At 43.4% G+C, this 22,890-nt stretch overlaps 1 protein-coding gene across 1 annotated transcript in view; it reads left to right on the top strand.

Annotated features, from left to right (window-relative positions):
* The window catches only part of GNB1 (G protein subunit beta 1), a 116,476-nt gene extending 95,155 nt beyond the window's left edge, over positions 1 to 21,321 (top strand). Inside the window, exons 6-12 of the mRNA XM_069079621.1 lie at positions 2,830 to 2,893; positions 3,840 to 4,002; positions 7,540 to 7,606; positions 15,847 to 16,048; positions 17,119 to 17,335; positions 19,154 to 19,269; positions 19,507 to 21,321. Coding sequence (XP_068935722.1) covers positions 2,830 to 2,893; positions 3,840 to 4,002; positions 7,540 to 7,606; positions 15,847 to 16,048; positions 17,119 to 17,335; positions 19,154 to 19,260 — 820 coding nt within the window. The 3' untranslated portion in view covers positions 19,261 to 19,269; positions 19,507 to 21,321. The remainder of the gene's footprint in view (positions 1 to 2,829; positions 2,894 to 3,839; positions 4,003 to 7,539; positions 7,607 to 15,846; positions 16,049 to 17,118; positions 17,336 to 19,153; positions 19,270 to 19,506) is intronic.
* The last annotated feature ends 1,569 nt before the right edge of the window (positions 21,322 to 22,890 follow it).

Genomic DNA, 22,890 nt, shown 5'->3' on the forward strand with positions numbered 1-22,890 from the left:
GGCCACACTGAACAGCGTAACCAAGAGCACTAAGTAGAAACTGGCAAAAAGACCAGCTGAAACAAGATGCCTTCCCAATTATCAGGGGTCTCCAAAGCGGTAAATTTCCCTCTCCTATTTGCTCCTCAAGCCACAGCTGGATCAGCGTTGCATTGTAGTTTGGACTCCTTTTTTGGTTAGAGGTCAGACTCTAGATAACCAAGTCCCTTCCAGCTCTGAAGTTTTGTCATTCTGTGAACTAATAACAGCTTAAAGTCTATAATGTAACTTTGAAAACTAGAGCTTTGGTTTTCTCTTGCTCTATGAATAATGCATAGGCGACTTTCTCTTATTTACAGTTTATCTTAAGAGCTGATTTTCCAGATGTTGTAGTGTTGAAATATGCCCCTGCCAAACTTTGGGAAGTAATCTAAAATTCACACACTGTAATAAATTAGTAAATTCCAACTTGTATAAACAGGCCCAAATAATTTTTAGGTTTGTTTTAAGGTTAATCATAACAGATTTTTCTCCTGCTCCCAATCCTAACATCTACCAAAGTCAGCGTGCAGGTAGGTGGACAAATGACTCTTGTGACTAGATAAGCACCTGAAAAAAACCTGACATCAAATCCTTTTCAGTATTCCTTAAAAGACCCACATATTGGGGCGGCTAGGTAGCACAGTGAATAGAGCACCAGCCCTGGAGTCAGGAGGACCTGAGTTCAAATCCAGCCTCACACACTTAACGCTAACTAGCTGTGTGACCTTGGACAAGTCACTTAACCCCGACTGCCCTTCCTTCCCCCCTCCAAAAAAGAAAAAAAAACATTTACTGAAAGAATGTTGAAGTAGCAGTTATTTCTTCTGAACTAAATGTATGTTTGTGTTGAGGGGGCTTGTCTAAATACATAAAAAATTTTTTTTAATAAATTATAATTTCAGTTCAAAATTCATTGCTCAACAAGGATCTACAAATCTTTCAGTGTATAAATCCCAAACCTGTATAACTGAACTGTTCATCAAGAAAGTCACATTGGTAATTAGCACAATTACCCAGAGGGAGGAAAAAAAGCATGATTAAAATCTTTCTCAGAAAGATCTTATTGTTAGGAGAAATTTGGAAGCTTAAAAGCTTACTCCTTTTGTATCTACTCTTTAACTGTGTCAGAATGGAACAGAGAATTAAGCACTAGGGATTTTCTATTGCCTCTGGCCTTGGAAGTATGTATATAGGTCTCAAAACTTTAATGAATTTTAGTTAATATCTAGTTTACTGGTTCTCAGAAGATATCTGACCCCAGCAGTTCTGAGTAACAGTAATTCATATGTACCTGGTTGTTTACAAAGCACTTTTCCTCACAACTCTGTGAGAAAAAATGCCCCAGTCAGAACTCACTCTTCTTGGGTATATAGAACGCAGGGTTCTAATCTGAAATATTCAGCTAGGGGTGACTTTTTGTCTCCAGATCACATTCCTTTCTGGATATAGCCTGACTTCCTCCTCTCCGCAGCAAACCATTGTTATAACAAAGTTTTAGAAAGAAGGAAAAGACAAGTCAGCAAAAGTGATCAATATATTAGCCATGACTGAGAGGTTATTCAATATGCCTCTTATCTGTAGTTCTTCATTTTGGTGAAGAAAGGAGGGAAGAGTGTTTTCCTGGGGCTTCTCCGTGGCCAGGCTTGGTTCTTAAAACGACCTAGTTGGAGTTCAACTTCCTATTCTTTCTATATGCATTGTAGTTGCTGTGTGTTTTCTAGAAAAGCAGGTGTGTAGTAACAGTGGGAGCAGCCCTGGGTCTATGGTCAGAGGACAGGGTTCAAATCCTGCCTGCCTTGCCTCCTCTCTACCAGTAAGCTACTAGTTGGGCAAACCACTGACCATTCCTGGCCTCAGATTTCCTGCTCTGAACTTGATGACCTTGAGGCCTTCTCCATTCCCTGTGTGTGATTCCACAGGTCTGCCTCCTGGACTCTGCCCCAGCTTGCAGAAACCTTTCCAGGATTCTCTGAATCCCACATTTTCCTCATGTACCATGATTTGTTCAGGTGTTCTCCAGGAGGATAGACTTTTATTCTGTTTCCAGTTTGCTACCACAGAAAGTAATGAATATTTTGAGGTGTGTGTAACTTTTTCTTTTTAGGCTTTGACCTCCCATTAGTGGAACCTCTGTCTCAGACTATACACATTTTAACTCTTTTAGTGTCATTCTAAACTGCTTTCCAAAATGGTTGGACCATTTCTTAGGGCCACCAACAGTATAGTCATTTGTCTTCAGTTTTCCTGGAAACTAGCACAAAGTTTTTAAAGGAAAACTTTCTATCTTTAAAAGCAATTATTTCAAATGTTTTACCTATATAGAATATGCCTTTCAAAACAGCAAGGCTATTTCCCAAGTGCATAAAACCATATTAGAAATGTTCAAAACTTTGCCCCATTCTGACTGAATTAGGATAAGTTTTCCATATTTCTCTCCTCCAAAAAAAAAATTTATCTTAAGAGCTGATCATAGAAAATAATTCTGGGAGAAGGAGGGGGAAGTGTACGATATGGAGAAATGTCAGCAACTGACAACCAAAAGATGTCAGTGAGAACTTTTAAAAGAAGGGGAAAAAAATTACATTGCATAGTGGGCCAGAATTGCATGATGTACGATATGACTTGTAAAGATCTCTCTGTCCTTTGGTAGGATAGCTTGTCTAATTCATAAAGGTTCCTATGATTCAGATGTTATAATAGATGCATAGAATGTTCTAGTTGAATTTGTTTCTTCCTTAGGTAAGAAGGAGCTTCCCTTTCTTCGTCGCTGTGGGGCTCACGTGTGTTTACCTTGTATCTTTCCTCCAGGCTTCTTGTTAGTGCCTCCCAAGATGGCAAGCTCATCATCTGGGACAGCTACACCACAAACAAGGTGAGAGGCCAAGACAGTGTGGCGGCTTAACTCTGCAGTGCAGAGGCTTAACTCTGCAGTGCAGAATGGGCTGGATGCTTATTCCTGAGCCCTCTGGGCAAAGACTAAGTCTTCTCTTTGGTAAGAGTTGGGCACTTCCTACCTGTCAGCCAGTGGTAGAGTCGCTGGAGCCTTGAAGGTGGTGAGATTTTTTTTTAATTGCTTTTAGCCACATAGACAGCCCCTGTAAGAACATATCCCAGATTATACTTGACTAGCACACCTTCCCAGAGATGTTCTGACTAAAGAAATGGAAAACTATTTGGGGCTGGGCTTACAAAAGCAGGCCGAAGAACGTAAGGACCAAAAAATAAAAGTCACAACTTAGTATTTAAATAAAGACAGTTTTTATTCTTGAAAAATGTTCTATGTGAGGGACGAGGACCATATCTACTCCCAAAATTTAATTCAAAGTTGAAATTTCTGGTTCTTTTAAGATGTCATAAAATTGACGTGTCATATCACCAAAAGTTTTAAAGCTTTATTTAGTCTAACCCAACTTTTCTAAGAGCTCTTAAGTACAAGTGCAATATTTTGTAACGAAACATTAAATTTGCAACCAAAATTCAATGCCACTTAATTACTCATCTTGGCAACATTCATTGCTCTTGACAGAGATTGTTCAGGTGATACATTAAGCATCATGTTGAGGCACCAATGAAACAGTGCTGTTGGGTCTATGGAGTCTTATCAGGGGCACTCTAGATCTAAATTGGTTTCTTCACCAATGTATAAGGCACAATGAAATGTGAATCAAGTCGTTGCTTAATTTGTCTGTGTGTACAGATGATCCCCAGGGTAATTCTGATTCTTGTGATATGCACACTTACACATTTCTTTTCCGTTGCCTCCTACTATAAAGTAAAAGCTAAAAAAGAGACTTAAAATCTGTCCCTGTCGTTCTAAGGTCCATGCCATTCCTCTGCGTTCATCTTGGGTCATGACCTGTGCATATGCACCTTCTGGCAACTACGTGGCCTGTGGTGGGCTTGACAACATCTGCTCCATTTACAATCTGAAAACTCGTGAGGGAAACGTGCGTGTGAGTCGTGAGCTGGCTGGACACACAGGTGAGGGGTCCTTATTTTTATCCCAACCTAGGGCTGGCTGATCATCTCATTTTGCTGTGTTTGTCTTTGGACATTGGTTTCCTGATAGTGTGTTTGGGTACAAGGAAACATGGGAACTGAATGAAGGTACCATTGAGTTGGCACAGAGTGATAATTTAATCATAATGTTTAATAATTATTTAATCGTGTTTAATGTTTGTGGTAAATAGCTCATATCCATATGTTGACACCAAAGCAGTGAGATTAGTAGTAATTTGTTCCAGAATTTCTGTAGGAATTTGTTTTACACGTACATCATGACATTTTAGTTCCCTTGGAGGAGAAGAGAATACTTTTCCTAATTAACATTAGTTTCTGTTTCCCCCTTGTTCAGAGTCCATTGCCAGTTTCAGTAAACACGTAAAGTGTCGGTCTGTGGTTTAGGTTAATTGAATGGAATAGTTTAGATGCTGCAGACATTACTGAGGTAGTCAAAGAAAAAGAGTAAGTCGGGTCTGTTTGGCTGAAGTCCCAGATAGGCGGGGGTGGGGGCGGGGGTGGGGGCGGCCTTTGCCTCAGAGACCTTTGAGAGAAAGGTAGAGCCAGGTGAAATTAGTTTTCATCACTTTAAGGACATTTTTAAAGCTTGTTCTATTTCTGAATTGTTGTGAAGCCTTCCCTGGGCAATTCCTATTTTCCTGTGAATTTCATGTATCTGTAGCTCAGTTTCAGTCCACAAATCGTCATCCATGGCCCTGCGGAGATGATCTGATGCAGCCGCCCTTTCAGACCCGTTTTCCTCTTGTCAAGAACCACGTCATTTCCATTGTTCGAATACAGGCAAAGGCCCATGGCCCTTCTTTGGGACTCAGATCAGAGTGGGGTTTCCTTGTGGAGCTTCTGTTTCAAGAAGTCTGGGGGTGATTCCCAGAAACTTACAGTGGGGGGGAATGGCAGTCAAGGAGAGCCGAGTTCAAATTCTGCCTCAGTTTGTTTATCTGCAAAAGGGGATAATAGAATCCACCTCCTAGGATTGTTGTAAGGATCAAGTAAGATGATATGTTTGAAGACTTGGCAAGCTGTGAACCTCTCTAGAATGCACACTGCTGTTACCATCATCATCATTTCAGCATGCTTCTCTTCACGTGGATGATCTTTCAGAGCTGTACCTTTTATAGATGGAGAAACAGTGACACTCAGAAAGGTCAAACGACTTAGCCAGTGTCATGGGGGTGGACAGTTTCACAATCAGGATTTAAACTCATGTTGACTCCCAGACTAGTTCATCTTCCTAAAGTGGCTCATTCCCTTCAGCAGCCTGTTAACTTCTTATTGGGAACTTTTCTCTCTGGATGCCCTTAGCAGCTGCCGTCCAAGGGCCTTCCCTGGCTTGATGAACTCCTTCTGGGAGCCACCCTTTGACCTGCCTGGAGCGTTCCAGTGCTGGGGCTCGAGCACTGCCTGTGGCTTGCCTTTCATCTTGTGGGCTCTGGCTCAGCTGCCTCTTTGTCCTTGCCTGGGTCCTCATGGAGAGGATGAAGTCTGATGCATCTGTGCGGCTTGACCTCCTGTTCCCCACTAGTATATTTTGACATAAATGCCCCTGCCCCTGGTCCTGTATCCTCACCTGACTCCAGTGAGGTTCATGGGACCTTCACTTTATTGACTTGGCTTTTCACTAAGGATATCTGTAGACCTTCAGTTTGCAACTCTTGCCTCCACATGATTTAGGAAGATATTCACATTCTTCCCTGGAGTCACCTCCATTATCTATGTTTTTCCTACCCTTGTTTTCCTTTTTCTAAGGAAATTCCTATCCCCATCAGCATTAGTCTTCCCACTGCAGTTGGACTGTGATTCAATTCAAACCAAAACAGAAGTGTCCCAGTCAGGATTTGATCCCTAAAGCAGCTTTTAGTTCAGTCCTTCTAACCAAGCCTCTGCAGAATAAGACGCTAAAAGTAAGAAAGGACCGTCAGGTCGAACTTGAGTCATACACACTGTCTACTGTGACCTACAACTAGGATGTTCCATTTAAATTCAGTAATCTGACATTTTCGCTTTTCCTTGTTTCATAATAAACCTGAAAAGAGTGCTAACTGAGTGAAGAGCTGAAGGATCTGGGTAGGATTTGAAGGGAGGGCTGTCCTCAGGTGAACAGTCTGAATGCGTATCTTCCTGATGATGAGGTTTCTGGTTACAGGATGTGGAAGTGATCTGAAGAAACCATTTTCAGAAGTGTTTTGGTCACATGTGTTTTAAAAATTACACAGCTCTGATATATAAGAATTAATGCTCTTTGGAAACTAGTCCATTCATATGAGAATTTAGCATTTTTCTCTTCCTTCAAAATCATTTTCCCTGATCAGTATCACAGCAGTGTGTCTAGCTGGTTCTTACAAGTCAGTTGACACAGACTTATTAAGAGCCTACTAAGTGTAAGGCTCTGGAGATAGACTAGTCCTTGCCCTCAAGGAGCTTAAGGAAGTAAACGTGTATGCGTTCACATGCGCACGTGCACACGCACACAGGATGCAGGATAATAGAAGGTGACATTGGGGGAGGAGGCATCAGAGTAGACCTTACATTGTCTGCTCAGAATGTGCGGCTTCAGCTGAGTTTTGGAGAAAGTGAGGAGACAGGAAACGTAAGAGGCCGGGGTTAGGAGGATAGGTATCTCCAGGCAGAAGCACGGAGGGCAGACAGGAAGTGTGAGGTTAGGGACAGCAAGAGCTGGGCATGGAGGAGACTGATGTGTCAAAGCCAGGTTGGGATGGGATTTCAGAGCTAATAGGAAAGTTTTTATTTGGTCCTAAAGGCTGAGCCCCTGGAGTTCATGATGCCAAGGGAGTGACCTGGCCCAAGCTGAGCTTCAGAAACCACACAGGAGGTGACATGGAGGCTGTTTAGAGGGTGGGGAAGGCTGGAGGCAGAGAGACAGTGCGGGGACTATGGCAGCAGTCAGCGGTCCAGGCATTGAGAGCCCTTCAACAGTAGAAAAGGGGCACAGAGAGAAATAATGATATGGCGGAAGGTGGAAGAGTCCGTAAGACTGGGGCAATGGGACAGAGTATAGGACAGCTCCAGAATTGGTTCCCATTTCCTGGGATAGGAAATCTCAGTGTGTGCTTGTGAATGGATTTAATCCTTTTGTGTGTTTAAAATCAAAGGCCAGTGTGTGTATATCATATTCCAAAGTATGTAGATATACAATGTATTTGTTTTTTCTTGGATAAATTTAATTTAAATTTTATTATCTTACCCTTCTTACCTTAATTCTTCAGATCACTATTTCCTCCATCAAAACTAGCTTCTGTCCTACTGTGTTGTGTGTTTGCTGCGGCGGGGGGGGGGCAGCAGGAGGGGCTAATTCTGCCTTGAGGATACAAATAAAAACCCTAGAAATCCTGGCTGTAGTAGTAGTATAGTGACTTTAAGACTGTGAACTACAGAATAGAGCAATTGCATGGGAAATCTTCCTAAACATTTAGAACACCCAGCCCCTTCCCCAAGGTGTGGGTTCTGCTCTGACTCTCAGCCTTTGTGCTCTGTTTCCAGGTTACTTGTCATGCTGCCGCTTCCTGGACGATAATCAAATTGTCACCAGCTCTGGAGACACCACTTGGTGAGTGATGGGCCCTGACAAGCACTTCTCATCTGTCTCTTTGGTGTGCAACCTGGGGCTCCAGGCATGAAAATGGGCATGAAAGTGTTCGCTACTGAACAGTGCAAGTGAAATCAGCTTTTCTGCATTCATTTTTTCTGATTTTGAAATCTGCAGTTTGACATATATAAATAGTAATGAAACTTGGGACATTGAACTGTTGAACATGCAGAATCTCCTTTATTTTCACCCAAGTCACTGCAGTAAATAGGTGGAGTCCTGGAGACATGGCAGCCGTCTGGTCTGATCCCAGGCCTTTATGGTAACCAAGGGCTAAGGGACAAATAAATTCAAGAAACTGCTTTGCTTAATCCTGTCCCTATTGTCAGTGTGCACCATGTGTCATTAGGCCACAGCTCAAGATGTGGCCGTGTCAGATTTCACCACATCTCTAATCTCTAAATTGGTGTGATCATTCAGCTTCATGGAGGTACTAAAGCCTGCTTGGGAACGGGACTCTTTTTTTGATTTACTTATACCAAATAACACAATTAGAGCAGCAAAATTAATGTTAACAGGAATTTATTTGCCCTTAAAATGAAGTGACCTTTTGAATTTACTTATTTTTCTTTACCAAAGTACAACTTGAGAAATAACTTCACTAAAATTCTTTAAGATGAAATTTTGTAAAAACTAATTTTTGCTATAGTATTTTTTAAAATCTGTATATTACTTTAGGTTTCTCTTAAAAGGCAGAAGAGCAATGACCAGTGTTGGTGGCAGAGAACAAATTATCCTACATGCCTTCCTCATCTTAATGAATAGGAGGAAGGAGGGCAGGGTTGTGGTCACAGAAACATAATATTGGGTTCATTGCCAGCTTCACATTACTGGGTTTTGTTGTTGGGGCTAGGGGAGAGGGGTAGTTCAGTTCAGGGCCAGGTGGGATAGGTTTATCCATTAAGTAACTGATACAGAAACAGAAAGCATCAGTAAATCCTTGAGGGGGGAAGTGGGCAAAAGAACTCCCTCTAAAAAAAATTTTTTTATAGAAAAAAAAGTTTTATAGAAACTGGCATTAAAATAACCTCCTATAGAAGAGAACCCAAGAAAGGGCCTGCCTGAATAATGCATATAGTCACTGACTCTATGCAGGTGACTAAATTTGGGCCATCTTGCTTAGCCAGACAAATAGAAGTGGCCTCAGCCTGGACTGTGCCCATCGACTTGTCTTCCTGTGCCTGGGGCATGGGCGCCACTGCATGAGGGGGGGGAAGGGCGGCGCGCAGGTGTGTGTGTACATCAAACCCTGCTGAAGCAAACGCTCATCTGTGGCCCTAATGCCCCATGTGGACAATGCATTGCTTCCTTGTTAGTGTGCATGTCTGTACTTCTCAGACACCTGTAATCTGTTACTGAAAGGAGTCTAAATTATGCATTTTCCTTTGTCCTTGGGAAAAAAAGAAAGAAGTCCACAAATATCTCATTTGTTCCTCACAACCTGATAGATCTGTTGTGATCTCCTTTTGTGACTTGCCCATGGTTACCCAGCCTGAGGCTGGATTTGAACCCTGGTCTTTTCTGACTCTAGGCACAGTGTTCTGTGTGTTGTGTCGCCCCCTAGCTGCCCAGCCAACTCTTCATAGCATAGATACAGTTGTTAGTGGTTGCCAAAGAACATTCAGCAGTGACCACCAAGTTGTTAACCACTGATGAAAGGGTATGAAGATGTTATGATAGGAGGTTGTAGAAACTCATGAGCAGTTTGAGACATTTCCAGGGTGATCATAGTCTCATATGAGCAATGGATAGACGTTTCTATGGCTTGGATCAAACATGTGATATTTGTCTTTCTGCCACAGCCAAGTAACTGTTTCAAAGTGTGGGGGGGGGCGGGGGTCCTCCTTAGGAGAGATAATAAAGGGGCTTAGGGACTGCCTCTCCATGCTTCAGGTTATCAGAGACAGTGGAACAGTCTGATCCTGAAACCAGAAGAGGGGCAGGGAGATAAGTATAACAAGGACCTGAAGAGGCAGAGGAAAAAGTTGACCCACATTGGGAGGTAAGGGCGAAAGACTTTCTTGTAGAGCCGAGAGGGAAGGGAGACCATTGGAACTGCACAGGGACCATCAGGCGAAACGTTACCCACTAAGGGTCAGAGGAGAAGAGAGGTCATGGGTGCCTGGGGAATGCTGAGGCCGCCATTTGTTCACAAAGACAAATGTAGGTTGACTTCTTCCAGGGGGTGGAGGTAGCATTCTAGTCAAAACCAGATGACTGCCAATTTCTGGCATGTGACATGAGCAGCCTAGAAAGCATCGCCAAAGGTTATCAGGTCTTAAGCAAGAAGCCGCAGGCTGTTACAGGCTTGGCTAGTCTTTTCATCTCTGCCACCTATTGGAAGCAAGGAATGTCATGGAGAAAAGCTGATTTGGAAAGTGAACATCTGGCTTCTGAGGATCGGATTTGGATTTCTGGATTACATCATAAAAGATGGGGATGACAGGCTCCCATGCAGGGCTGGCGAGACGGTCTAGGCCTGGCACCCTGCAAATCCTATTAAAAGGGCTTTAACCCAAAAATGATCGGAAAGGGGAAAACTGCCCATGTAGATCTGCCATGTGGGAAGAAAAGTCAGCAGGTGCCCCAAAGATCAGAAAAGACCAATTCCAAGAGAGGATCCCCTAGCAAAATGACAACCTTGGGTATTTATACACATATTCATCAATTTTAGATGACAAGCAAAGTTAACTATAGGTTAACTATAACTATAGATCCTAATGCAAGGAGATAAATTTTAGCCTCATCTTGTTTTCACAGATATTACTAAGACTGGGGGAGTCTGAATGGGTATGCCTTTTTCAAAAGAAACAGGATATATAAGAGAGGCTGGGGGTAGTGAGTGCCATTGTATAGTAAGAAGGTGTATTCATGGGAGAAAATCTTAAAGCCTAAGCCTCATCAAGAGAATGTGGGTGAAGATCAGTGGGGGTCCATCAGAGTAAACTAGAAACCACTTGGACAAAGGGGAAATAGATGAGAAGTTTGGGAAACAGCTGACCAGTCCAGCACAGAGTCAGGGGGTCGACTTCAGGGGGCTTCAGTTTCCAGACGTCTGCCAAAATTCAGTCTCTTTTTGCCAGGAGCAGAGCGGCTGATGACTTAATGATAATTTCAACCTTCAAAAGATAGATACTCAGTCCAAATTGTATTCTGATTCTCACCATCAGGAAGAAACTGGCTGTTGGTGTGGAAGCCTTGGGGTGAGGAGGGGAGTGAGCAGTGGCCATAGTCTGACATGTCCCCTACATTTGGGAAGAATAGATTGCAGGTGGTCAAAGGAAAGGGAGATAAAGGCCCTTGAACTCAGATTCTCCAGAAGAGACGGGAAACAAGCTTAGAAGGCAACTGAAGGCACAAAGGCAAGTGATTTTGAGGAGGAACGATTTTCTGAAGTGGCCATCATATATGCACAGAGAACCACTAACCATTTAGGTTTTTTGAAGGCATGTAATAATTCTTGTCATCACAGTAATTGGAGTTATTAGCTTATTAACTCATTTGATGGCCATAACAACCCTATGAGGTTGGTGCTATAATTATCCCCATATTGCAAATGAGGAAAGTAAGGTTAAATGACCAACCTAGAATCACACAGCCACTAAGTGTCTGAGGTAGGATCTGAACTCAGTTCTTCCTGACTCTTTCAAGTCCCTTTCTCTTCACTACAACACCGAACTGTCACCTACAGAAAACTGAAAGCTGCAAAAGGCTGACACATTACTGTAAGAATGAGTCAGGGCTGCTAGCGCTCTAAAGGAGCCAAACCTGGCAAATAAAACCAAGGGGTCTTTGGTGGTTGGTTTGCTTGCTTTTAATCTATGTTGGAGATGGGAGAAACCTCAGAAAGGATAGGACCTCTGCTTAGGCTTGATGAGAGGTTTTTGCCTATAGAACAATGGCAGAGCTGCTCCATTGTTTTGCTTCTTTTCTGTCTCAAGAAGTGTGTCCCAGTATAAGTAACGCACTGGTAAAACACCTATGTGCCTCTGAAAAGAAGTTCGCTGGCTCAGGTGACCGACCTGTGACTTTGGGGGCTGCCAGGACTGGAACAGGACGATGTTTCATAGAGCCATAGAATTTCAGTTGGAAGGGATCTCCATGGTCTTCTAGTCCAACCCATGCCCAAAAATAAATCCACCTACTATTCAAAGGCTGTCCATGCTAATTCTTTTTTTTTTTAGTTTTTTTTTTAATCAAATGCTTTATTAACTTCTCGTTTACGTCATTTATTTCCACAAGATTTTGAGTTAAAAATTTTCTCCCCGTTTTTCCCCTACCCACCACCCCAAAATAGCGATCCCACTGGATATCCCCTCCTCCAATCTGCTCTCTCCCATATCTTCTCCTATACGCCCTCCAGCTTTCCAGTAGGGCACGGTGGATCTCTATGCCCCAGTGCCTGTAAAATAGTATTGATAATAGTGTGTGTATATATATATTTTAAACATTTGATTTTAAAACTTTGAATTCCAGATTCATTCCCTTCCTCCCTTGTCACCCATCCTTACTGGGAAGATAAGCAATTCAATATAGGTTGTACATGTGTAGCTATGCAAAACATTTCCAGAGTGGATATATTGTAAAAGACTGACTATATTTCCCTCCCTCCTATCCCACCTCCCATTTGTTCTATTCTCTTCTTTGATCCTGTCCCTTTTCAAAGGTGGGTGCTTCCAACTTCCCTCCACCCCAGCCTGCCCTCCCTTCCATCATCCCCCCTCTCATCCCATTCCCCCCTACTCTCCTATATACCCTATTTAGTGTGTATGTCATTCCCTTTTGCCTTCCTGTTCTTCCCCTCCATTGTAACCATTTCCCCTTACCTCTTCTATATGAGATAGTTTACCCAAATCTGTGTCTTCCCATCTCCTCTCATTATATTCCTCTCTCACCTCTTAATTTCACCTTTTAAGTGTCATCCCTTCCCATTAAACTTGTCCTGTGCCCTCTATCTATGTATACCTGTACACATATACACACATTCACATATGTATTCATACACCCATATACTCTCCTATATAGATATGTGTGTGTATACACATTTCTATTCCCTTCAGTTATTCTCATACTGAGAAAAGTTTATCGTTTTTTTCTGTAGGGATGTAAATAGTTTAACTTTGATAAAGTTCCTTATGATTTCTTTTCCCTGTTTAGCTTCTCTTACTTCTTGTATCTGAATGTCAAATTTTCTATTCAACTCTGGGTTTTTTTCATCAAGAATGCTTGAAAGTCCTCTATTCCACTGAGTGACCATATTTTCCCCTGAAACATGATACTCAGTTTTGCTGGGTAAGTGACTCTTGGTTTTAATCCCAGCTCCTTTGCTCTCCAGAATATCATATTCCAAGCCCTTCGATCCCTCAATGTAGAAGCTGCCAGATCCTAGGTTATCCTGATTGTGTTTCCATAATATTAAAATTGTTTCTTCCAGGCTGCTTGTAATATTTTCTCCTTGAGCTGGGAATTCTGGAACCTGGCTATAATATTCCTAGGAGTTTTCTTTTGGGGATCTTTTTCAGGAGGTGATTGGTGGATTCTTTCAACCTCTGTTTTGCCCTCTGGTTCTAAAACATCAGGGCAATTTTCCTTGAGAATTTTTTGAAGAATGATTTCTAGGTTCTTTTTTTTTGATCATGGCTTTCAGGTAATCCAATAATTTTAAAATTATCTCTCCTGGATCTATTTTCCAGGTCAGTGGTTTTCCCAGTGAGATATTTCACATTGCCTTCTATTTTTTCATTTGTTTGAATCTGTTTAATAGTATCTTGATTTCTCATAAAGTCACTAGCTTCCATTTGCTCCAGTCTAATTCTGAAGGAATGATTCTCTTCAGTGAGCTTTTGAGATTCTTTTTCCATCAGGCAAATTCAGCCTTTAAGGCATTCTTCTCCTCATTGCCTTTTTGAGCCTCTTTCGCCATTTGAGTTAGTCTTATTTTTTAAGGTGTTATTTTCTTCAGTCAGGCTGTTAACTCTCATTTCATAATTTTCTTGAATCATTCTCATTTCTCTTCCCAGTTTTTCTTCCACTTCTCTTATTTGATTTTCAAAATCCTTTTTAAGATCCTCCATAGCCTGTAACCAGCTCGTATTTTTCTTGGAAGCTTTTGGTGCAAGAGTTCTGACTTCACTGTCTTCCTCCTGTTCCATGCTTTGATCCTTTTTGTCCCCCAAAATAGGAGTATAAAGTTGAGTTGCTCTGTTTGCATTGCTTCCTTTACCTGCTCATGTTGCCGCTCAATTACTTGACTTTTGGGCTTTTTGCCACAGTATAACTCTGCTACTAGACAGGGGAGCTTCATCCCAAATGCGGGGGTTTTCTCAGCTGCCGAAGGTATTAGTTGGGTGCCCTGTCTGAAGCCTCCACATGCTCTGGCAAGCTGGTCACACACCCCAGTACCTCTACCCTAGACCGCAATCCAGATCCAAGAAGGTTAAAGCAAGAGCGATTACCCCTCAGGCTGGTCGCTTGGACCCTCCCTCAGTCTGCAGGCTGGGAGCTGAAGCGCTTCTCCCTCCAGGGGATAAAGGCTGACTGCACTCCCAAACTACTGAATCCCAAAGTCCACACTGCACTGACCTCTCACTTTGTCCTTAGCATTAATGGGTTGATAATTCTGGAAACCGCCACAGCTGCTGATGATCTGAAGTCCCTCCAGCCGGTGGCTGGTCAGGCCCTCCCTGGGGCTAAAACCTCTGGCTCGTGCTGGGCTAGGGTCTGATCCCAGAGCGCTGCACTGGCTGTTTCCTGCCAGGCTGTCTTCAGCGGGAGGTTAGCTTCTCTGTGTCATTTTGTGGGTTCTGTAGCTCCAAAGTTTGTTCAGAGTCACCTTTTACATGAATTGGAAGTGGTGGGAGCTAGAGCCCTGCAGAAGTCCTGTTTCTGCTCTGCCATCTTGACTCTGCCATGCCCCTTCCTCCTTCCCCCCATGCTAATTCTTGAGAGTTCTAATTGTTCACATGTTTTTCCTGACCTCAAGCCTAAATTTCCCTCTTTGCAGCTCCTACCTGTGAAGCCGAGCAGTCCCCTCCCTATTTCATAGATTTCAGAAAATAAAAAAGGTACCATAGGATTAGAGGACAAACATCCCAGTTTTTGTTTAGATGGGATTACGACACTGTTAGAGTCAGGGATCGCTGTGATCTTGCTTCCCTAGATTTTAATGAAGTGTCTCATAATCTAGTAGAAAAGATGGGAGATGTGGACTGGGCAGTGATGCCGTTAGAGGGCATCAGAACTAGCCAAGTGGCCAGATGTCTTTTATGGTTCATTGAGAGCCCTGAAGAGACAGTGATGTGAGTGCCTTGGACCTGTGCTACACAACAGCATGGAGAAGTTGTGTGTGACATCCTCACCAAGTTTGTGGGTGACAGATTCAGGGTCTGAACTTTGGGCTGAATCAGATTATATTAATTCCTATTGAATTTCATCCTGAGCCTCATACTTGGGTCTAATCAACCACACAAGTGTGAGGTGGGAGAGAGAGCTGCCAGCAGTTTGTTTGAAAAAAGACTTGGACATTTTACCGACCTGCATGTTGGCCATGAGCCGTCCGTGCACTGTGATCTAGGAAAGGCGTCAGTGACTCCAAACACCCCTGAGAAAAGCCACAGGATCTGGTCTGGGATCCATGTCACCTGAGGATCAGTTGAAAGACTGGGCATGTGAGCACTTAATTCAGTGTTTGAAGGGGCTTCACAGTGCACAGAGCACTGGGCCTGCACTCAGGAAGACTCAGCTTTCTGAGTCAAATCTGGCTTCAGACACTGGCTAGTCACTGTTCCCTGCTGGCCTCAGTTTCCTTATCTGTAAAAATGAGGTAGAAGAGGAAATGGCAAACCACTCCTTATATCTGCCCAGAAAATCCCAAATAGGGCATGAGGAGTTGGACACGCCTGAAAAACAATTGAGCTACACAATGTGTGGAAAAGGGGTCACCCCTTCCCCTGATAGGCAACGGTAGGAGCCTATATCAGAGCCTGCCAGAAGCAGAATGGGCAGTTTCTCGAGGCCAGAGGACCACATGGGCTCTCATTTGAGCTGTGGGTGTGGATCTGTTACTGCCCAACCAAAAGGGGCTCCTAGAAAACATGTCTGCTTTAAGTAAAATCTCATCAGTCTGTACTATGTGATTTAGCATAGTGGGTTCTCCTTGTGGTGGAGACTAACCTCTGACCTGTTCTCTCCTCCTCTTGCAGTGCTTTGTGGGACATAGAAACTGGCCAACAGACAACTACCTTCACTGGGCACACTGGGGATGTCATGAGTCTTTCTCTTGCCCCTGACACCAGATTATTTGTTTCTGGAGCTTGTGACGCTTCAGCCAAACTGTGGGACGTTCGAGAAGGAATGTGTCGGCAGACTTTCACTGGCCATGAATCTGACATCAACGCCATCTGTGTACGTATGGGCTTAGGTCTGGGGAAATGCACTTTGTGTTCATGAGGTCATCCATAACCAGCTCTGTTAGCAATTAGCATTAGTTCTTGGAAGTCTTAGGGAACGTCATTGATTTAACTTTAAAATGTTTTCTGTGTTAGGTCATGTTTTTTACTGTAAGAGACCAGATTTGCTGACACAATGTACAAATGGAGTGGATGCCTGTAGAGAACATGACGGTTTTTGTTTAAGGGTTCAGAATAAGAAATCTAGTTTTTGAAAACTCGTTCATCAGCTATAAGAACATGGCACGTGTTTAGTTTTACCCTCTTGTCAATGGCCACATTGTCTATATTTATTATTGGTGTGTTCCAGTTTTTCACTAAAGCTTTTAACCACATTTTCTCTTAGTAAAATGTGCAGCTTACTTTGAAACTCGTAAGCTGTTGCTACCTAAAGAACTACAGAGGGAAATAAACTAGAGATTCAGAAATTACTTTGTACTTTTTTAGTCATGGAAAACAGCTCCTGTTTTAGATTCAATAATTGCCAGAATAGCATTTTAGCTGGCATTTCCAAAGCCAACCAATTTGGTGATGGCTATGTTAAAAGAATTTTATTGTATCTCTTACCAATAACTGTATGGAAACATTTAATATTTTAATGTGGAAATAGCCATTTTTACACTTTTTTCTCCAAGGAACCAGATTCAGCAGTTTGTTTTAGTAATCTCCTAATAAGAGCCTTTACAGTTAGAGGACTCTCTTGTTACTTCTTATGTGCTTGGGGAAAAAGAAGTTTATTCCAGTGTATTTCATTTTATGAAGGGGGAGTATCCCATTTCAGTAAGAACCCCTCCGGTTGTGGGACCATACTTTGCAGCCAGATGTCTGGCAAGCTCACAGAGCCCCCTTCCACTGGCTTGTTCATCATAGAAGTTATGTTGGGGGGGGAACACGCTGAGTGATAGAAGCCTTCAGTCCCACAACCACAAGACTTCTTGGCATGAGGCACAGTTAGGCTCAGAGGAGTTATTTACATCATCTCTAGATGGACACAACACCTAATCAGGCTCTCATTTGTCTCTCTAGTTCTTTCCAAATGGCAACGCATTTGCCACAGGTTCAGATGATGCCACCTGTAGGCTCTTTGACCTCCGAGCTGACCAGGAGCTGATGGTGTATTCCCACGACAACATCATCTGCGGGATCACGTCGGTGTCCTTCTCCAAGAGTGGCCGCCTCCTGCTGGCTGGATACGATGACTTCAATTGCAATGTCTGGGATGCTCTCAAAGCAGACAGAGCAGGTGGGCTTCACTCTCCTCCCTGGGCTCTGGTTCTCATCAGCCCCACCTGGTGATAGCCACATGTGAGCATGGGTGTGCATTCTCTAAAACATTAGGCAAGACTCTGTGTTGTATTGGCAGTGTAGTTATCTGCTCCTGCAGCCATTCTGGGCAAAAGAAAGATGTGCTGGAGGGCTGCTTCATCTAAGGAGCCCGTTTCCAGTTGTGGCTTGTTGGGTCAGAGGTAACCCAGAGGAGCAGAGTCATGCCCTCTATCTTAGAACAAGTTTCTTGAGTATAATTGCGTTTTGGGCGGGGGGGGGGGGCGAGGCAGTGTAACCCTAACCCTCCAATGTACTCTATCATCTCTGAGAGTGGACACTGACTGGCCTTAGCACATGTTTCTAGAAATCTGGCTTTTCTCCTGTCCTCCCCAACCTAGTCTTCTCAGGATCGGAGAGGACAGGCCTCTTTCCTCCCTTTTCAGCTTCTGTTAAAATCCCATCTTCCCTTTGATAGTGATATCCAATTGAATCTTTCAAAAGATGATGATAATGCAAAGCTGAGCTCCTGACATAAGGTGTCCTATTTCATGTTTCCTTGCGTTACTGGAAGATTTTTTGTACCCAAAATGTGAGCTTGTTACCAGGTTGGAAGGTGATCCTAGGGCCAGACCACCATGAGGTTCCCCTCATCTAAGTAAAAGTTCCATCCTGCCACTCCTCCGGCCCATTTCCCCAGCAGTGGTGGCAGGCTCCCTGAGACATAAGGAGTGTTTAAAAAGTCTACTGTCCCCCAGGCTCAGCCACAGATAGCGTTCCTGGGCCTGCTGCAGGAGGCTTGAGAGGGAACCGCAAGCCTGAGCTCAGAGGCCTCTCTCTGAGGCTGCTGGGAAACAATTACAGCTTTTGCCAGCCTCTGCTAGTGACTCATCTTGGAGACCGAGGGGTCTGCATTGTTTGGTTTTATTCTTCCCCTGCTCAGCAACCTTTTGGTCTCCAGATTGAACTGAACTGGAATTTATCAATCCTAATACATATTATTCAAGTACAGATAAGTGGGTTATTGGCTCTACTTTTTACAGATAGTAATACTTAGGTACTCTCACATAAAGGACGTTTGCACCCGAAGTTGTTTATATAACTTCCTATGAGGCCTGATAATCAAAGGCTTGTTTTTATTAATTTTTTCAAATACCTTCTTTACTTTGTATGATGTTTTCCTCCCTAGCAACGTATTTGTAGCAATTTACTGAGTCCAACCATCTTTATGATGTCAGTGACCTTGAGGGCAACTTTTTGTTATTCCAGAATTCTTCCTCCCACTCACTGCAGGTGTGAGTTTTTGTAAATGGAAGAGACAATTACTAAGTGAATCCTCTCAAACTAGATTATTATTTTAAGATCCTTCGAATTTCTGCTTTATCTTCAAAGTGAAAGTTTTTTACTTTCCAGAGCCCCCTTTTCTTTTTGTACCCCAAAGATGAGCCTTTGGTAGTGGATATGGGAAATAGTTTAGACAGTTTGAAGATTGGTAAATGTAAAATACACAATTCTGTGACCATGTGAAATCAGTATCATTAACCAGGTAGAAATGATCTTTCAACTTGATCAACTTCGTCTCTACTCTTGGATCAGCTGAGCCCTAATCAGTAGAGCCATCTCTGCTTGTACTATGTGCCTTGAGGGTCTCCTTCTATTTGTCTCTTCTAAGGGGGTGGTATTTTACAAAGGTGAATATAGAATGTTAGATGTCAGCTGGTGGGTCTGTACCAGCATGGGAGTATGAGCTAAGAGCTTCCTAGGGGTTCCTGTTACTGAAGCTCTGTTTGCTTTCTAGGTGTTTTGGCTGGGCATGATAACCGCGTCAGCTGCCTGGGGGTGACTGATGATGGCATGGCGGTGGCCACCGGATCCTGGGATAGTTTCCTCAAGATATGGAACTAACACCTATAGGTATTACAGCCTCACTGACCAGTCAGCATGGGACCACAAGCTGATTTTCCTAGTTGTTTGTTTTTAAATTATAACTGGTGATTTGACCATGTACTAGTAAAGTTGCTTGGAAATAACTTAACAGTAGGCCAGAAATATATAGAGGGATAGACAGACACATGGAGGTGGGTTTTAGTTGTTGTTTGACTGTAGAATAAGTCTTGGGTTTTTAATGCCTCTTCCAACTCTTTTTTTAAGATAACAGATGGACTCCACCATGACTGGAAGACCATTCCAACCTTGGAAGAGTTACCATGATAGCATATCCAACCCAACCATACTAACTCGGACACCCCCACATCTCCCTCTCAGAACTTCAAAAGGGCAAGATCTTTTTCCCTTCACCTATTGCTGAAACAAAGAGCACAATTCCCTCAACAAGAAGAATCTCTGTGGTTGTAAACAAACAAATTGTGCATTCCTTTGGGACCATTGTCATTGTTTTCTTTTTTTTTTTTTTTTTTGTCTTGAATGAATATAAAAAGGAAATACTATAATAAAAATGTTCACCAGGAGGTAAGCCTGAGTACTTATGAAACAGGCCCACAGCTCATTTTCACTGTCTTTTATTTAAACTTTAGACCAGTGATCCTGTTTTGTGAACACAACAAGTTGAGGACTTTGTTTTATCTCATAACGGTTTCAAAATTTAAAGTCATGTTTGTAGCAGGATTTTGAAAACATTCTTATTTCCTTTTTTAAATAGATTACTTTATGGTTAATAATGAAGCAAAACAAGAGGGTCCTGCCCAGCCTCTCTGGGATTGTTAATGATGTAAATTTAGTCCCTAATTTTTTTATTATTTTTGTCTGGTGTCTCAGATAATTGTTGCTGCACAAAAATATGGCATATAGAGAATGATGTTAAGAAGTAAGGTAACCAAGCACACACACGCTGTTAATGGTATTGAATGCTTGTTTCAAGAACCCTTCCCCTCCTGTGAGTAGTTAACTCCAAGCCGTCACCCCGTTTCTTTCCCCTTCTCTCTCCCCGTCAATTAAGTTTTTATCTACTTTGGGTTTCTTTGTGCAGTTGGAGGGCAGTTCATATACCCTAACACTACCCAGCACCCCCAACTATCAGGAACCTCGATTTTCAAGAGAGATGCCTGTCCTGTGCTTGGATAGTCAGTCAATTCTTTGTGTATGAAATGATGTACAAATCAATGTTTTGAAAATAATGATCTTGAACTTTCTAAGTTAAAACAAATTTTTGATTGTTTGCCATATTGGGTGGGTTTACTCTTAGAATCGCATGCTGTAGAAATGCTAAACAAAAAAAAACAAAACAAAAAAATGCATATAGGACTAAGTCCTTAGGTGTTTTTTTCTTTTCAGAAATAACCTGTTGAAAGTTGTAACCATTGCCGCTCTACTTACTTCTTGTTGCTACTCTGTGCATAACCCCTGAGGATCCTGAGCAGACTATGCACTGTCTGGAGTAGCCATAATGCCCCTGCCAGCCGCCCCCGCCCCGCTATTCTCGGCCCATCGGACGGTCGCTGGCGGGGGTTCCTGGGGACCGTCCTCTCTCAGTTAGTCCTTCACAGCCCGCCCTCTTGTAGAATGAGTCCTTGGCAACGAATGGTCCTTTTTGTAATGACCGGGCTTTCCGGGTTTTCTTTTCAAATAAAATATCACGCAGCAGTGTCTGGACAGTAGATGGTTCTGTTAACTCTCCTACCTTCTCATGTATCCAGAAGTGCTCCTCCTTAGCAGCTCTAGTGGCTTCTCTCCATCCTGTTTTTTCTGCAACATTCTGTACAAAAATGTGCTGTAATCGTGCGTTAGGCCTGGACTTGGCAAAAAGAAAAAAAGAAACCTCTTTCTTCTCCTGCCCCTGGCCCTGTTCTCTCTCCATGAAATCCCTGGTAGAGCTCTCCACACCCTGTGCCCCTTTTCACCTTTTGTATTTAATTTTAAAGTCAGTGTACTGCAAGGAAGCTGGATGCAAGATAGATACTATATTAAAATGTACTGTTATTTAAGATGTAATAAAGCAGTTTGACATGAGGGGGTTTGGGATATGACTGGTTATTTGTGAGTCTGTTGCCCTCCCCATCCCACGGCCTGAGGCTGGGGGTGTTACAGCCTGGGCGGGCTGTTGGGCACGGTTGTCTTTCTGTGCATAGCCCTGAAAGGGGGAAGGATAGTCAGCGGTTACTGAGGTGGGAGCCCTGGGCCACACCACCCCCCTTGCAGCCTAGCCGAGCACTCTCCACTTGGGCCCTAGTAAGGATTCTGCCCCTCTTGGCTTTTTCTCATTGCCTCTCTCTCCCTTACCTCTAGAATGTTTAGGGAGAAACAGAATTCAGGCTTTTCCCATTCCTGAGGGCAGGTTCCTACTGATTTAGCTTCGACTAAAACCCTGTGTAAAAAAAAAAAAAAACAAGCATCTGTGCCAAAGGCAGCTTGAAAATGTGGAAAATAGAAATAGTTCTGCAAAAAAAAGAAAAAGAAAACAGGGAAAGGGCTCCAAGTCCCCCAGCATGCTAAACAGCTTAGACAAAGTCACTGTGCTCAGCCATCTTGTGGCTCATGTTGGGACTTAAATAATTGATCTGGAAATGAAGGATGCACTCTACAGGGGCGAGCATCCATGTGTCCGCGGCTGGATTATTGCAGTCCGGAGACTGCCTGGTGCCTGGGTCTGCCTGCAAGGTGCCCATTCGTTTTCTAAATACCACAAAAGGATATGTCAGCAGGGGGTTCTCCTGGCATTGCAGGTCATCCAAGGAAAGATTTACACGCTATATGGGGCTAGGAATGTGCAACCGAAAAACCAGAACTTAATGACTGTTTTCTTTCATGGCGGAGGCCCCTCCCCAGAAAAGAGCCTTCCTTCCAGGGATGGCTGGGTAACCCAGCATCCCAAGACTTGGCAGGTTTGATTTTAGGATGCCGAGGGCCACAGACCCCCGCTCACAAGATTGAGGTTCCTCTGGCCCTTGGGGGGGGGGGGGGCGCAGGTAGGGATTGACTGCCTGGCCGGCTCTATGCTTTTCTTCAGCATCAAGCTGCACATAAGCACACGTTCCCTGAAGATGTCTGTTGCCTCACAAACATTTGCTCGTTTTGATGCCCAGTGAGGAGCTAGGCTCTGACTACTGCCATGGGCAGCATGTGCTTTGGAGGAGGAAGTCCAGCTATGGGAGGGGTCGGGGGGGGGGTCAGGAGGGAGGCACTTGATGGGAGAGGAACCTTTAAGGTTGTCCAGAAGTTCACAAGAAGAATATTGTCAGGTCACATCTATAGCAAAGAAACAGGACCAGGGATAAACCATTCCTCCTTGAACTCCCTTGTACAGCAGGCTGCAGCAGGAGACTAGACCATGGCAGTGAGGCTGGTGCCTCTGACAAGGCAGAGGACCCCCGAGACCCTCTGCTTCATCTGTGTAGCTGAGGGATGTACATGGCCCACCTCGTGAGGAATGGCGCCCCTTCTGGAAGCCGATCCTCTACCACTTTTGGAAGCTAGGATTATCTGGGAGATAGACACAAGGGCCCCAGGACTGGAGTAGAATGGAAGGGGATGGAGTCTAAGGATCTGAATTCAAATGCTATCTCTGACACTCCTGTGTGA

Source organism: Petaurus breviceps, unplaced genomic scaffold (assembly GCF_028583685.1).
Source record: "Petaurus breviceps papuanus isolate PSGF00001 unplaced genomic scaffold, PetGlider_PUasm1.0 91041, whole genome shotgun sequence".
Lineage (NCBI taxonomy): Eukaryota > Metazoa > Chordata > Mammalia > Diprotodontia > Petauridae > Petaurus > Petaurus breviceps.